We start from the raw sequence: 18,436 nt of genomic DNA, 5'->3' as shown, positions 1-18,436 counted from the left end.
AGCTCTTCATCAGAAGCACGCTTTTTGTAAGTAATTACTACCTCTCCAAGTTTAGATGGAATTTAGCCCAAAAGGACATGAGATATGTGATTGGTTGATGATAGGACTATGACATTGGCCTATGTCTCCTCTAGAGCTGCATGGAATATCAGATCTCAACAACGATTGGAGAAGTGTTCATCACCAGTAAACTACCACATCCTGATGATACATCTTTTCAACATGACAGACAGGTTGGAATGTCAGAGAGAGACAGGTTGGAATGTCTGAGACAGGTTGGAAGGTCTGAGAGAGACAGGTTGGAAGGTCTGACTGAAACAGGTCGGAATGTCTGACTGAGACAGGTCGGGAATGTCTGACAGAGACAGGTCGGAATGTCTGAGAGAGACAGGTCGGAACGTCTGACTGAGACAGGTCGGAACGTCTGACTGAGACAGGTCGGAACGTCTGACTGAGACAGGTCGGAACGTCTGACTGAGACAGGTCGGAACGTCTGACTGAGACAGGTCGGAACGTCTGACTGAGACAGGTCGGAACGTCTGACTGAGACAGGTCGGAACGTCTGACTGAGACAGGTCGGAACGTCTGACTGAGACAGGTCGGAACGCCTGACTGAGACAGGTCGGAACGTCTGACTGAGACAGGTCGGAACGTCTGACTGAGACAGGTCGGAACGCCTGACTGAGACAGGTCGGAACGCCTGACTGAGACAGGTCGGTACGTCTGACTGAGACAGGTCGGAAAGCCTGACTGAGACAGGTCGGTATGTCTGACTGAGACAGGTCGGAACGCCTGACTGAGACAGGTCGGAACGCCTGACTGAGAAAGGTCGGAACGCCTGACTGAGACAGGTCGGAACGCCTGACTGAGGCAGGTTGGTATGTCTGATGGAAACAGGTTGGTATGTCTGATGGAAACAGGTTGGTATGTCTGACTGAAATGTATTGATAAAATGCAGGACATGATTGTTTGGTTGCCAACGTGATGGTCACCTTAATTAGCATTTCATATTTTTGACCTACCCTTGCCCCGCTTGTTATTTATTTTTATCTGTTATTTAACTAGCCAAGTCAGTTAAGAGCAAATTCATATTTTCAGTGACGGCCTTGGAACAGTGGGTGAACTGCCTTGTTCAGTGGCAGAAGGACAGATTTCTACCTTGTCAGCTCTGGGATTTGATCTTCCAACCTTTCGGTTACTGGTCCAACGCTCTAACCACTAGGCTACCTATGTCAGAAAATGTGCACATTGATAGCTTATTAGATATTATGCACATTGATAGCTTGTTAGATATTATGCACATTGATAGCTTGTTAGATATTATGCACATTGATAGCTTGTTAGATATTATGCACATTGATAGCTTGTTAGATATTATGCACATTGATAGCTTGTTAGATATTATGCACATTGATAGCTTGCTGGCAAATATCCTCGCCTATTGATGTATCATAGTAGCAGGCTAACAGGAGGCAAAAGTAATCTAAATGATCAGGCTAATAGGAGGCAGAATTAATCTAAATGATCAGGCTAACGGGAGGCAAAAGTAATCTAAATGAGCAGGCTAATAGGAGGCAGAAGTCATCTAAATGATCAGGCTAATAGGAGGCATAAGTAATCTAAATGATCAGGCTAATAGGAGGCATAAGTAATCTAAATGATCAGGCTAATAGGAGGCAGAAGTAATCTAAATGATCAGGCTAATAGGAGGCAGAAGTAATATAAATAATCAGACTGAATCAGGCCAAGAGAAGTGATCGTGTGAAATTATGAAGCGAATGGATGGAGAAATATACAGTATCGCTCTATCCAATCAGAGCAGCATGATCAACATACAGCCCGCCCTTCTCTTTACAGACAGGCAAACTAGCCACTTGAGTTATTTAGACAACGTAGCACCTCGCACTGGATTGAGTGATATGAAAAGCTGTGTGCTGGCACCAGCAAAAGCATTTTGTAAAAAGAGAGAGAGGGGAGGAGCATCTGATGGAGATCAGTAAAGTAGTCCTACGTAACTTACTGTAGAAAAACAATTAGTTATTTAGAGACATAGGTTCAGTCATTACCGACGGAAATGTAGAACGTGGACATCCCCAAGTATTACTAAAGCTGTTAGAGCAGTAGACAGAGACAGGACTATACGTACCAACATGGTTCTCCACATCATTGATGTAGAAGGTAGGAGCGGGCATGGACATCCCCAGACCGTCCTTCTTCAGAACCAGGATCGGCTCGTTAAAACCAACCTCTTCCAGGTAGTCCATCGTCAGCTGACTGCCGTTCAGCTTCACCACAATGTCCTCAGAGCTGTAAGACATAGATTACATTACAGTGCCTTCAGAAAGTATTCATACCCCTTGACTTATTACACATTGTGTTACAGCCTGAATTCAAAATTGATTAAATTGTTTTTTTTCTCACCCATCTAAACATAATGACAAAGTGAAAACATGTTTAAATGTTTTTGCAAATTTATTGAAAATTAAATACAGAAATACTATTCACACCCCTAAGTCATTACATGTTAGAATCACCTTTGGCAGGGATTACAGGTGTGAGACTGATTCTCCAGTGTTGGAGAATGCCCCTGGCTATCTATCTGTAATGATGTCTGAGTGTTGGAGCATGCCCCTGGCTTTCTATCAGTAAATGGTGTCTGAGTGTTGGAGCATGCCCCTGGCTATCTATCTGTAATGATGTCTGAGTGTTGGAGAATGCCCCTGGCTATCTATCTGTAATGATGTCTGAGTGTTGGAGCATGCCCCTGGCTTTCTATCAGTAAATGGTGTCTGAGTGTTGGAGCATGCCCCTGGCTTTCTATCAGTAAATGGTGTCTGAGTGTGGGAGCATGCCCCTGGCTATCTATCAGTAAAGATGTCTGAGTGTTGGAGCTTGCCCCTGGCTATATATCAGTAAATGGTGTCTGAGTATTGGAGCATGCCCCTGGCTATCTATCTGTAAAGATGTCTGACTGTTGGAGCACGCCCCTGGCTATCTATCAGTAAAGATATCTGAGTGTTGGAGCGTGCCCCTGGCTATCTATCAGTAAAGATATCTAAGTGTTGGAGCATGCCCCTGGCTATCTATCAGTAAAGATATCTAAGTGTTGGAGCATGCCCCTGGCTATCTATCAGTAAAGATGTCTAAGTGTTGGAGCATGCCCCTGGCTATCTATCAGTAAAGATGTCTAAGCGTTGGAGCGTGCCCCTGGCTATCTATCAGTAAAGATATCTAAGTGTTGGAGCATGCCCCTGGCTATCTATCAGTAAAGATATCTAAGTGTTGGAGCATGCCCCTGGCTATCTATCAGTAAAGATGTCTAAGTGTTGGAGCATGCCCCTGGCTATCTATCAGTAAAGATGTCTAAGTGTTGGAGCGTGCCCCTGGCTATCTATCTGTAATGATGTCTGAGTGTTGGAGCATGCCCCTGGCTATCTATCAGTAAAGATGTCTGAGTGTTGGAGCATGCCCCTGGCTTTCTATCAGTAAATGGTGTCAGTGATGCAGAAGGTTACATTAGGTGGAATCATATACGTCTCCTTATCACATAGAATTTGGTTCATACATCTCATGGGGAAAATAAAACTCTAACCAGTGATATGTGTGTGGCAGGACCAAATGTATACTATCTGATGCATCTATGTGACTCAGACTGCTACTCAACTGAGACCGGTGTTTTATGTTTTCAGAAATTAGGTATGGGAGAGAGGAAAGACCGTCTCGTCTGAGATTGAACTGTATACCACACCAGACCCATCCAATGGCTTGGTAATGAAATGTATACTAGAGTAGACCCATCCAATGGCTTGGTAATGAAATGTATACTAGAGTAGACCCATCCAATGGCTTGGTAATGAACTGTATACCACACCAGACCCATCCAATGGCTTGGTAATGAACTGTATACTAGAGTAGACCCATCCAATGGCTTGGTAATGAACTGTATACTAGAGCAGACCCATCCAATGGCTTGGTAATGAACTGTATACCACACCAGACCCATCCAATGGCTTGGTAATTAACTGTATACCACACCAGACCCATCCAATGGCTTGGTAATGAACTGTATACTAGAGCAGACCCATCCTATGGCTTGGTAATTAACTGTATACCACACCAGATCCATCCAATGGCTTGGTAATGAACTGTGTACTAGAGCAGACCCATCCAATGGCTTGGTAATGAAATGTATACCACACCAGACCCATCCAATGGCCTGGTAATGAACTGTATACTAGAGTAGACCCATCCAATGGCTTGGTAATGAACTGTATGCCACACCAGACCCATCCAATGGCTTGGTAATGAACTGTATACTAGAGCAGACCCATCCAATGGCTTGGTAATTAACTGTATACCAAACCAGACCCATCCAATGGCTTGGTAATTAACTGTATACCACACCAGACCCATCCAATGGCTTGGTAATTAACTGTATACCACACCAGACCCATCCAATGGCTTGGTAATTAACTGTATACTAGAGCAGACCCATCCAATGGCTTGGTAATGAACTGTATACTAGAGCAGACCCATCCAATGGCTTGGTAATTAACTGTATACTAGAGCAGACCCATCCAATGGCTTGGTAATAAACTGTATACTAGAGCAGACCCATCCAATGGCTTGGTAATGAACTGTATGCCACACCAGACCCATCCAATGGCTTGGTAATTAACTGTATACCACACCAGACCCATCCAATGGCTTGGTAATTAACTGTATACTAGAGCAGACCCATCCAATGGCTTGGTAATGAACTGTATACTAGAGCAGACCCATCCAATGGCTTGGTAATTAACTGTATACTAGAGCAGACCCATCCAATGGCTTGGTAATAAACTGTATACTAGAGCAGACCCATCCAATGGCTTGGTAATGAACTGTATACTAGAGCAGACCCATCCAATGGCTTGGTAATGAACTGTATACTAGAGCAGACCCATCCAATGGCTTGGTAATGAACTGTATACCACACCAGACCCATCCAATGGCTTGGTAATTAACTGTATACCACACCAGACCCATCCAATGGCTTGGTAATGAACTGTATACTAGAGCAGACCCATCCAATGGCTTGGTAATTAACTGTATACTAGAGCAGACCCATCCAATGGCTTGGTAATGAACTGTATACCACACCAGACCCATCCAATGGCTTGGTAATTAACTGTATACCACACCAGACCTATCCAATGGCTTGGTAATGAACTGTATACCACACCAGACCCATCCAATGGCTTGGTAATTAACTGTATACTAGAGCAGACCCATCCAATGACTTGGTAATGAACTGTATACTAGAGCAGACCCATCCAATGGCTTGGTAATGAACTGTATACCACACCAGACCCATCCAATGGCTTGGTAATTAACTGTATACCACGCCAGACCCATCCAATGGCTTGGTAATGAACTGTATACTAGAGCAGACCCATCCAATGGCTTGGTAATGAACTGTATACCACTCCAGACCCATCCAATGGCTTGGTAATGAACTGTATACTAAGAGCAGACCCATTCCAATGGCTTGGTAATTAACTGTATACCACACCAGACCCATCCAATGGCTTGGTAATGAACTGTATACTAGAGTAGACCCATCCAGTGGCTTGGTAATGAACTGTATACCACACCAGACCAATCCAATGGCTTGTTAATGAACTGTATCCCACACCAGACCCATCCAATGGCTTGGTAATTAACTGTATACTAGAGTAGACCCATCCAATGGCTTGGTAATGAACTGTATACCACACCAGACCAATCCAATGGCTTATTAATGAACTGTATCCCACACCAGACCCATCCAATGGCTTGGTAATGAACTGTATACTAGAGCAGACCCATCCAATGGCTTGGTAATGAACTGTATACCACACCAGACCCATCCAATGGCTTGGTAATGAACTGTATACCACACCAGACCCATCCAATGGCTTGGTAATTAACTGTATACCACACCAGACCCATCCAATGGCTTGGTAATGAACTGTATACTAGAGTAGACCCATCCAATGGCTTGGTAATGAACTGTATACCACACCAGACCCATCCAATGGCTTGGTAATGAACTGTATACCACACCAGACCCATCCAATGGCTTGGTAATGAACTGTATACCACACCAGACCCATCCAATGGCTTGGTAATGAACTGTATACTAGAGTAGACCCATCCAATGGCTTGGTAATGAACTGTATACCACACCAGACCCATCCAATGGCTTGTTAATGAACTGTATACCACACCAGACCCATCCAATGGATTGTTAATGAACTGTATACCACACCAGACCAATCCAATGGCTTGGTAATGAACTGTATACCACACCAGACCCATCCAATGGCTTGGTAATGAACTGTATACTAGAGCAGACCCATCCAATGGCTTGGTAATGAACTGTATACTAGAGCAGACCCATCCAATGGCTTGGTAATTAACTGTATACCACACCAGACCCATCCAATGGATTGGTAATGAACTGTATACCACACCAGACCCATCCAATGGCTTGGTAATGAACTGTATACTAGAGCAGACCCATCCAATGGCTTGTTAATGAACTGTATACCACACCAGACCCATCCAATGGCTTGGTAAAGAACTGTATACCACACCAGACCCATCCAATGGCTTGGTAATGAACTGTATACTAAGAGCAGACCCATCCAATGGCTTGGTAATGAACTGTATACCACACCAGACCCATCCAATGGCTTGGTAATGAACTGTATACTAGAGTAGACCCATCCAATGGCTTGGTAATTAACTGTATACTAGAGCAGACCCATCCAATGGCTTGGTAAAGAACTGTATACCACACCAGACCCATCCAATTGCTTGGTAATTAACTGTATACCACACCAGACCCATCCAATGGCTTGGTAATGAACTGTATACCACACCAGACCCATCCAATGGCTTGGTAATGAACTGTATACTAGAGCAGACCCATCCTATGGCTTGGTAATTAACTGTATACTAGAGTAGACCCATCCAATGGCTTGGTAATTAACTGTATACCACACCAGACCCATCCAATGGCTTGGTAATGAACTGTATACCACACCAGACCCATCCAATGGCTTGGTAATGAACTGTATACCACACCAGACCCATCCAATGCCTTGGTAATGAACTGTATACTAGAGTATACCCATCCAATGGCTTGGTAATTAACTGTATACCACACCAGACCCACCCAATGGCTTGGTAATGAACTGTATACCACACCAGACCCATCCAATGGCTTGGTACTGAACTGTATACTAGAGTAGACCCATCCAATGGCTTGGTAATTAACTGTATACTAGAGCAGACCCATCCAATGGCTTGGTAATTAACTGTATACTAGAGCAGACCCATCCAATGGCTTGGTAATGAACTGTATACTAGAGCAGACCCATCCAATGGCTTGGTAATGAACTGTATACTAGAGCAGACCCATCCAATGGCTTGGTAATGAACTGTATACCACACCAGACCCATCCAATGGCTTGGTAATGAACTGTATACCACACCAGACCCATCCAATGGCTTGGTAATGAACTGTATACCACACCAGACCCATCCAATGGCTTGGTAATGAACTGTATACTAGAGCAGACCCATCCAATGGCTTGGTAATGAACTGTATACTAGAGCAGACCCATCCAATGGCTTGGTAATGAACTGTATACCACACCAGACCCATCCAATGGCTTGGTAATGAACTGTATACTAGAGAAGACCCATCCTATGGCTTGGTAATTAACTGTATACCACACCAGACCCATCCAATGGCTTGGTAATGAACTGTATACCACACCAGACCCATCCAATGGCTTGGTAATGAACTGTATACCACACCAGACCCATCCAATGGCTTGGTAATGAACTGTATACTAGAGTATACCCATCCAATGGCTTGGTAATTAACTGTATACCACACCAGACCCACCCAATGGCTTGGTAATGAACTGTATACCACACCAGACCCATCCAATGGCTTGGTAATGAACTGTATACTAGAGTAGACCCATCCAATGGCTTGGTAATTAACTGTATACTAGAGCAGACCCATCCAATGGCTTGGTAATTAACTGTATACTAGAGCAGACCCATCCAATGGCTTGGTAATGAACTGTATACTAGAGCAGACCCATCCAATGGCTTGGTAATGAACTGTATACTAGAGCAGACCCATCCAATGGCTTGGTAATGAACTGTGTACCACACCAGACCCATCCAATGGCTTGGTAATGAACTGTATACCACACCAGACCCATCCAATGGCTTGGTAATGAACTGTATACCACACCAGACCCATCCAATGGCTTGGTAATGAACTGTATACTAGAGCAGACCCATCCAATGGCTTGGTAATTAACTGTATACTAGAGCAGAACCATCCAATGGCTTGGTAATGAACTGTATACCACACCAGACCCATCCAATGGCTTGGTAATGAACTGTATACTAGAGAAGACCCATCCTATGGCTTGGTAATTAACTGTATACCACACCAGACCCATCCAATGGCTTGGTAATGAACTGTATACTAGAGTAGACCCATCCAATGGCTTGGTAATGAACTGTATACTAGAGCAGACCCATCCAATGGCTTGGTAATGAACTGTATACCACACCAGACCCATCCAATGGATTGTTAATGAACTGTATACCACACCAGACCAATCCAATGGCTTGGTAATGAACTGTATACCACACCAGACCCATCCAATGGCTTGGTAATGAACTGTATACTAGAGCAGACCCATCCAATGGCTTGGTAATGAACTGTATACTAGAGCAGACCCATCCAATGGCTTGGTAATTAACTGTATACCACACCAGACCCATCCAATGGATTGGTAATGAACTGTATACCACACCAGACCCATCCAATGGCTTGGTAATGAACTGTATACTAGAGCAGACCCATCCAATGGCTTGTTAATGAACTGTATACCACACCAGACCCATCCAATGGCTTGGTAAAGAACTGTATACCACACCAGACCCATCCAATGGCTTGGTAATGAACTGTATACTAAGAGCAGACCCATCCAGTGGCTTGGTAATGAACTGTATACTAGAGTAGACCCGTCCAATGGCTTGGTAATTAACTGTATACTAGAGCAGACCCATCCAATGGCTTGGTAATGAACTGTATACCACACCAGACCCATCCAATGGCTTGGTAATTAACTGTATACCACACCAGACCCATCCAATGGCTTGGTAATGAACTGTATACCACACCAGACCCATCCAATGGCTTGGTAATGAACTGCATACCACACCAGACCCATCCAATGGCTTGGTAATGACCTGTATACTAGAGTATACCCATCCAATGGCTTGGTAATTAACTGTATACCACGCCAGACCCACCCAATGGCTTGGTAATGAACTGTATACCACACCAGACCCATCCAATGGCTTGGTAATGAACTGTATACTAGAGTAGACCCATCCAATGGCTTGGTAATTAACTGTATACTAGAGCAGACCCATCCAATGGCTTGGTAATTAACTGTATACTAGAGCAGACCCATCCAATGGCTTGGTAATGAACTGTATACTAGAGCAGACCCATCCAATGGCTTGGTAATGAACTGTATACTAGAGCAGACCCATCCAATGGCTTGGTAATGAACTGTATACCACACCAGACCCATCCAATGGCTTGGTAATGAACTGTATACCACACCAGACCCATCCAATGGCTTGGTAATGAACTGTATACCACACCAGACCCATCCAATGGCTTGGTAATGAACTGTATACTAGAGCAGACCCATCCAATGGCTTGGTAATGAACTGTATACTAGAGCAGACCCATCCAATGGCTTGGTAATGAACTGTATACCACACCAGACCCATCCAATGGCTTGGTAATGAACTGTATACTAGAGAAGACCCATCCTATGGCTTGGTAATTAACTGTATACCACACCAGACCCATCCAATGGCTTGGTAATGAACTGTATACTAGAGTAGACCCATCCAATGGCTTGGTAATGAACTGTATACTAGAGCAGACCCATCCAATGGCTTGGTAATGAACTGTATACCACACCAGACCCTTCCAATGGCTTGGTAATGAACTGTATTCTAGAGTAGACCCATCCAATGGCTTGGTAATTAACTGTATACCACACCAGACCCATCCAATGGCTTGGTAATGAACTGTATACCACACCAGACCCATCCAATGGCTTGGTAATGAACTGTATACTAGAGTAGACCCATCCAATGGCTTGGTAATTAACTGTATACTAGAGCAGACCCATCAAATGGCTTGGTAATTAACTGTATACCACACCAGACCCATCCAATGGCTTGGTAATTAACTGTATACCACACCAGACCCATCCAATGGCTTGGTAATTAACTGTATACCACACCAGACCCATCCAATGGCTTGGTAATGAACTGTATACTAGAGCAGACCCATCCAATGGCTTGTTAATGAACTGTATACTAGAGCAGACCCATCCAATGGCTTGGTAATGAACTGTATACTAGAGCAGACCCATCCAATGGCTTGGTAATAAACTGTATACTAGAGCAGACCCATCCAATGGCTTGGTAATGAACTGTATACTAGAGCAGACCCATCCAATGGCTTGGTAATGAACTGTATACTAGAGCAGACCCATCCAATGGCTTGGTAATGAACTGTATACTAGAGCAGACCCATCCAATGGCTTGGTAAATAACTGTATACCACACCAGACCCATCCAATGGCTTGGTAATGAACTGTGTACTAGAGCAGACCCATCCAATGGCTTGGTAATGAACGTATACCACACCAGACCCATCCAATGGCTTGGTAATGAACTGTATACCACACCAGACCCATCCAATGGCTTGGTAATTAACTGTATACTAGAGCAGACCCATCCTATGGCTTGGTAATTAACTGTATACCACACCAGACCCATCCAATGGCTTGGTAATGAACTGTGTACTAGAGCAGACCCATCCAATGGCTTGGTAATTAACTGTATTATAGAGTAGACCCATCCAATGGCTTGGTAATGAACTGTATACTAGAGCAGACCCATCCAATGGCTTGGTAATGAACTGTATACTAGAGCAGACCCATCCAATGGCTTGGTAATGAACTGTATACTAGAGCAGACCCATCCAATGGCTTGGTAAATAACTGTATACCACACCAGACCCATCCAATGGCTTGGTAATGAACTGTGTACTAGAGCAGACCCATCCAATGGCTTGGTAATGAACGTATACCACACCAGACCCATCCAATGGCTTGGTAATGAACTGTATACCACACCAGACCCATCCAATGGCTTGGTAATGAACTGTATACTAGAGCAGACCCATCCTATGGCTTGGTAATTAACTGTATACCACACCAGACCCATCCAATGGCTTGGTAATGAACTGTGTACTAGAGCAGACCCATCCAATGGCTTGGTAATTAACTGTATTATAGAGTAGAACCATCCAATGGCTTGGTAATTAACTGTATACTAGAGCGGACCCATCAAATGGCTTGGTAATTAACTGTATACCACACCAGACCCATCCAATGGCTTGGTAATGAACTGTATACCACACCAGACCCATCCAATGGCTTGGTAATGAACTGTATACTAGAGTAGACCCATCCAATGGCTTGGTAATTAACTGTATACTAGAGCGGACCCATCAAATGGCTTGGTAATTAACTGTATACTAGAGCAGACCCATCCAATGGCTTGGTAATGAACTGTATACCACACCAGACCCATCCAATGGCTTGGTAATGAACTGTATACTAGAGTAGACCCATCAAATGGCTTGGTAATGAACTGTATACTAGAGCAGACCCATCCAATGGCTTGGTAATGAACTGTATACTAGAGCAGACCCATCCAATGGCTTGGTAATGAACTGTATACTAGAGCAGACCCATCCAATGGCTTGGTAATTAACTGTATACCACACCAGACCCATCCAATGGCTTGGTAATGAACTGTATACCACACCAGACCCATCCAATGGCTTGGTAATGAACTGTATACTAGAGCAGACCCATCCAATGGCTTGGTAATGAACTGTATACTAGAGCAGACCCATCCAATGGCTTGGTAATGAACTGTATACCACACCAGACCCATCCAATGGCTTGGTAATGAACTGTATACCACACCAGACCCATCCAATGGTTTGGTAATGAACTGTATACTAAGAGCAGACCCATCCAATGGCTTGGTAATTAACTGTATACCACACCAGACCCATCCAATGGCTTGGTAATGAACTGTATACCACACCAGATCCATCCAATGGCTTGGTAATGAACTGTATACCACACCAGACCCATCCAATGGCTTGGTAATGAACTGTATACTAGAGTAGACCCATCCAATGGCTTGGTAATGAACTGTATACTAGAGTAGACCAATCCAATGGCTTGGTAATGAACTGTATACCACACCAGACCCATCCAATGGCTTGGTAATGAACTGTATACTAGAGTAGACCCATCCAATGGCTTGGTAATGAACTGTATACCACACCAGACCCATCCAATGGCTTGGTAATGAACTGTATACCACACCAGACCCATCCAATGGCTTGGTAATGAACTGTATACTAGAGTAGACCCATCCAATGGCTTGGTAATGAACTGTATACCACACCAGACCCATCCAATGGCTTGGTAATGAACTGTATACCACACCAGACCCATCCAATGGCTTGGTAATGAACTGTATACTAGAGCAGACCCATCCAATGGCTTGGTAATGAACTGTATACCACACCAGACCCATCCATAAAGATGGGGTTCTAACTCACTACCAACACTGAGTCATACCCAACCATAAAGATGGGGTTCAACCTCACCACCAACATTGAGACATATCCAACCATAAAGATGGGGTTCTACATCACCACCAACACTGAGCCATACCCAACCATAAACATGGGGTTCTACCTCACCACCAAAACTGAGCCATACCCAACCATAAACATGGGGTTCTACCTCACCACCAACATACCCAATATCAGTCTCTGCCTTAGGTGAGCTATGCTGCTGTGTGGTCCAGTGGTACTGGTGGTACAGGTGGTACAATGGTACTGGTGATAGTGGTACTGGTGGTAAAGTGGTACTGGTGGTAAAGTGGTACTGGTGTAACAGTGGTGCTGGTGGTACAGTGGTACTGGTGGTACTGGTAGTACTGGTAGTACTGGTGGTACAGTGGTACTGGTGGTACTGGTGGTACAGTGGTACTGGTGGTACTGGTGGTATTGGTGGTACAGTGGTACTGGTGGTGCAGTGCTACAGTGGTACTGGTGGTATTGGTGGTACTGGTGGTACTGGTGGTACAGTGGTACTGGTGCTACAGTGGTACTGGTGGTACTGGTGCTACAGTGGTACTGGTGGTACTGGTGCTACAGTGGTACCAGTGTTACTGGTGGTACAGGTGGTACTGGTGGTACAGTGGTCCCGTGGTACAGTGGTACTGTGGTACTGGTGGTACTGGTGGTACAGTAGTACTGGTGGTACTGGTGGTACAGTGGTACTGGTGGTACTGGTGGTACAGTGGTACTGGTGGTACAGGTTGTACTGGTGGTACAGTGGTGACACTCTCTGATTTTGAACAGCAGTGTAATTAGATAATGATGCACAGGAAACTCAACTGTGTTTCTATTTCCGATAGAGGTTTAGCTGGCGGGGAAACCTCTCAAACCCCTCCCTCAACAGACAGGATCCTGGGGGTGTGACGAGTTCATCCAAGAAGCCCAGGTTTGTGTGTTTCCCCACCGACATCACAGAAAATGTTTTTCTAAGTGTTTTTGGACCACCCCGGTACAGCCTACCCCCCTATTTAGTACCCCTGATCAGCGGCCTACCCCACTATTTAGTACCCGTGGTACTAAACTTCTACTTTTAAAAATCCACCTCTCTAAAAACAAGTCTCTCACCGTTGCCGCCTGCTATAGACCACCCTCTGCCCCCAGCTGTGCTCTGGACACCATATGTGAACTGATTGCCCCCCATCTATCTTCAGAGTTCGTGCTGCTAGGCGACCTAAACTGGAACATGCTTAACACCCCAGCCATCCTACAATCTAAACTTGATGCCCTCAATCTCACACAAATAATCAATGAACCTACCAGGTACCTCCCCAAAACCTTAAACACGGGCACCCTCATAGATATCATCCTAACCAACTTCCCCTCTAAATACACCTCTGCTGTCTTCAACCAAGATCTCAGCGATCACTGCCTCATTGCCTGCATCCGTAATGGGTCAGCGGTCAAACGACCTCCACTCATCACTGTAAAACGCTCCCTGAAACACTTCTGCGAGCAGGCCTTTCTAATCGACCTGGCCGGGGTATCCTGGAAGGATATTGATCTCATCCCGTCAGTAGAGGATGCCTGGATATTTTTTAAAAATGCCTTCCTAACCATCTTAAATAAACATGCCCCATTCAAGAAATTTAGAACCAGGAACAGATATAGCCCTTGGTTCTCCCCAGACCTGACTGCCCTTAACCAACACAAAAACATCCTATGGCGTTCTGCATTAGCATCGAACAGCCCCCGTGATATGCAGCTGTTCAGGGAAGCTAGAAATCATTATACACAGGCAGTTAGAAAAGCCAAGGCTAGCTTTTTCAAGCAGAAATTTGCTTCCTGCAACACTAACTCAAAAAAGTTCTGGGACACTGTAAAGTCCATGGAGAATAAGAACACCTCCTCCCAGCTGCCCACTGCACTGAAGATAGGAAACACTGTCACCACTGATAAATCCACCATAATTGAGAATTTCAATAAGCATTTTTCTACGGCTGGCCATGCTTTCCACCTGGCTACTCCTACCCCGGACAACAGCACTGCACCCCCAACAGCAACTCGCCCAAGCCTTCCCCATTTCTCCTTCTCCCAAATCCATTCAGCTGATGTTCTGAAAGAGCTGCAAAATCTGGACCCCTACAAATCAGCCGGGCTAGACAATCTGGACCCTTTCTTTCTAAAATTATCTGCCGAAATTGTTGCCACCCCTATTACTAGCCTGTTCAACCTCTCTTTCGTGTCGTCTGAGATTCCCAAAGATTGGAAAGCAGCTGCGGTCATCCCCCTCTTCAAAGGGGGGGACACTCTTGACCCAAACTGCTACAGACCTATATCTATCCTACCGTGCCTTTCTAAGGTCTTCGAAAGCCAAGTCAACAAACAGATTACCGACCATTTCGAATCTCACCATACCTTCTCTGCTATGCAATCTGGTTTCAGAGCTGGTCATGGGTGCACCTCAGCCACGCTCAAGGTCCTAAACGATATCTTAACCGCCATCGATAAGAAACATTACTGTGCAGCCGTATTCATTGATCTGGCCAAGGCTTTCGACTCTGTCAATCACCATATCCTCATCGGCAGACTCGACAGCCTTGGTTTCTCAAATGATTGCCTCGCCTGGTTCACCAACTACTTCTCTGATAGAGTTCAGTGTGTCAAGTCGGAGGGTCTGCTGTCCGGACCTCTGGCAGTCTCTATGGGGGTGCCACAGGGTTCAATTCTTGGACCGACTCTCTTCTCTGTATACATCAATGAGGTCGCTCTTGCTGCTGGTGAGTCCCTGATCCACCTCTACGCAGACGACACCATTCTGTATACTTCCGGCCCTTCTTTGGACACTGTGTTAACAACCCTCCAGGCAAGCTTCAATGCCATACAACTCTCCTTCCGTGGCCTCCAATTGCTCTTAAATACAAGTAAAACTAAATGCATGCTCTTCAACCGATCGCTACCTGCACCTACCCGCCTGTCCAACATCACTACTCTGGACGGCTCTGACTTAGAATACGTGGACAACTACAAATACTTAGGTGTCTGGTTAGACTGTAAACTCTCCTTCCAGACCCATATCAAACATCTCCAATCCAAAGTTAAATCTAGAATTGGCTTCCTATTTCGCAGCAAAGCATCCTTCACTCATGCTGCCAAACATACCCTTGTAAAACTGACCATCCTACCAATCCTCGACTTTGGCGATGTCATTTACAAAATAGCCTCAAATACCCTACTCAACAAATTGGATGCAGTCTATCACAGTGCAATCCGTTTTATCACCAAAGCCCCATATACTACCCACCATTGCGACCTGTACGCTCTCGTTGGCTGGCCCTCGCTTCATACTCGTCGCCAAACCCACTGGCTCCATGTCATCTACAAGACCCTGCTAGGTAAAGTCCCCCCTTATCTCAGCTCGCTGGTCACCATAGCATCTCCCACCTGTAGCACACGCTCCAGCAGGTATATCTCTCTAGTCACCCCCAAGACCAATTCTTTCTTTGGCCGCCTCTCCTTCCAGTTCTCTGCTGCCAATGACTGGAACGAACTACAAAAATCTCTGAAACTGGAAACACTTATCTCCCTCACTAGCTTTAAGCACCAACTGTCAGAGCAGCTCACAGATTACTGCACCTGTACATAGCCCACCTATAATTTAGCCCAAACAACTACCTCTTTCCCAACTGTATTTAATTTGTATTTATTTATTTATTTTGCTCCTTTGCACCCCATTATTTTTTTATTTCTACTTTGCACATTCTTCCATTGCAAAACTACCATTCCAGTATTTTACTTGCTATATTGTATTTACTTTGCCATCATGGCCTTTTTTTTGCCTTTACCTCCCTTCTCACCTCATTTGCTCACATTGTATATAGACTTGTTTATACTGCATTATTGACTGTATGTTTGTTTTTACTCCATGTGTAACTCTGTGTCGTTTTATCTGTCGAACTGCTTTGCTTTATCTTGGCCAGGTCGCAATTGTAAATGAGAACTTGTTCTCAACTTGCCTACCTGGTTAAATAAAGGTAAAATAAAAATAAATAAATAAATAAACCCCTGATCAGCCCATTTCTATCGTCAGTCTGAACATTTAGCTTCCAATCAGCCCATCTCCTGTATCTGGACATTTAGTTATTGCTCATCTCTTCTACAATCTATACATGTTGTAACTGCCCATATATTTTAATCTACACATTTATTTATCACATCTATTGAGAAATAATTGCATACTAAAATTAGCTAGTTGTGTTCTTATGGCCTTCCCCTAGCACAGAGTGACACAAGTGTTGATGATTTTTCTGAAAATAGATATTGAATTGTTTTAAACTGTTGTTTTGTGAAGTTTGTCAAAACTTACATTAAGTACATTAAGTGATCACCAAATCACCACAACACAAACATGGTCAAATAAATCAACCAGAAATACTATTCATTTAAATAAATCAACCAGAAATACTATTCATTTAAATAAATCAACCAGAAATCAATCTTAAAACGTATTTTTATGTCTAAAATGTCTTCACTTTTTAAAGATGTCTCAAGACATGGTGATGACTGGATATGTAACATGTAGGACCAGGTTTCCAGACCCAGATGAAGCGGTTAGCTGATATGTTAAACACCTATCCATATGTGCTGTGAGATCTGGCAGGCGTCTACAATGTAGTCAGCCTGGAACACAGCCGTAGATTTCTCCTGAAAGAAGGGTTCCAGACATCACGGAACAGGCCAGGACCAGGCAGACAGTGTTAACGTCACAAATGGCACCCTATTTCCTATACGGTACACTATTTTTGATCAAGGCTCTGGTCAAAAGTAGTGCACTATAGTGAATAGGGTGTCATTTGGGATGAACACTATGGAGCCAGAGGGAGGCTTTCTAATAGTGGTTTGCGAGCTCCATCTAGTGTCCACTCTGGTACACTGCAAGACGTTTAATATCACTATGTCACTATGACAATTCCAATCCAATCAGAGGCTGTTGAATCTGATATGTCTGACTGTCTGAGCTGTATTAGTACTGTCTGATAATCCCTTCCAAGATATATTAGTACTGCCTGATAATCGTGTCTGAGATGTATTAGTATTGCCTGATAATTCTGTCTGAGCTGTATTAGCATTGCCTGATAATTCTGTCTGAGCTGTATTAGCATTGCCTGATAATTCTGTCAGATGTATTAGCATTGCCTGATAATCCTGTCTGAGATGTATTAGTACTGTCTGATAATCCTGTCCGAGCTGTATTAGTACTGTCTGATAATCCTGTCTGAGATGTATTAGTACTGTCTGTAAATTATTTCTGAGCTGTATTAGCATTGACTGATAATTCTGTCAGATGTATTAGCATTGCCTGATAATTCTGTCAGATGAATTAGCATTGCCTGATAATTCTGTCAGATGTCTTAGCATTGCCTGATAATTCTGTCAGATGTATTAGTACTGTCTGATAATCCTGTCTGAGATGTATTAGTACTGTCTGATAATCCTGTCTGAGATGTATTAGTACTGTCTGATAATCCCGTCTGAGATGTATTAGTACTGTCTGATAATCCTGTCTGAGATGTATTAGTACTGTCCGATAATCCTGTCTGGGATGTATTAGTACTGTCTGATAATCCT

The 18,436-nt window shown here is 44.0% G+C and overlaps 1 protein-coding gene across 1 annotated transcript in view; it reads right to left on the bottom strand.

The window, feature by feature from the left end:
* The window catches only part of LOC109884347 (lysine-specific demethylase phf2-like), a 185,350-nt gene that overhangs the window by 114,628 nt on the left and 52,286 nt on the right, over positions 1 to 18,436 (bottom strand). The window contains 1 exon segment of the mRNA XM_031831395.1: positions 2,147 to 2,307. Within this exon segment, the coding sequence (XP_031687255.1) occupies positions 2,147 to 2,307 (161 nt within the window).

The sequence above is a fragment of the Oncorhynchus kisutch genome, linkage group LG1, assembly GCF_002021735.2.
Source record: "Oncorhynchus kisutch isolate 150728-3 linkage group LG1, Okis_V2, whole genome shotgun sequence".
Taxonomy (NCBI): Eukaryota; Metazoa; Chordata; class Actinopteri; order Salmoniformes; family Salmonidae; genus Oncorhynchus; species Oncorhynchus kisutch.
This window is presented reverse-complemented; position numbering and strand designations above follow the sequence as displayed.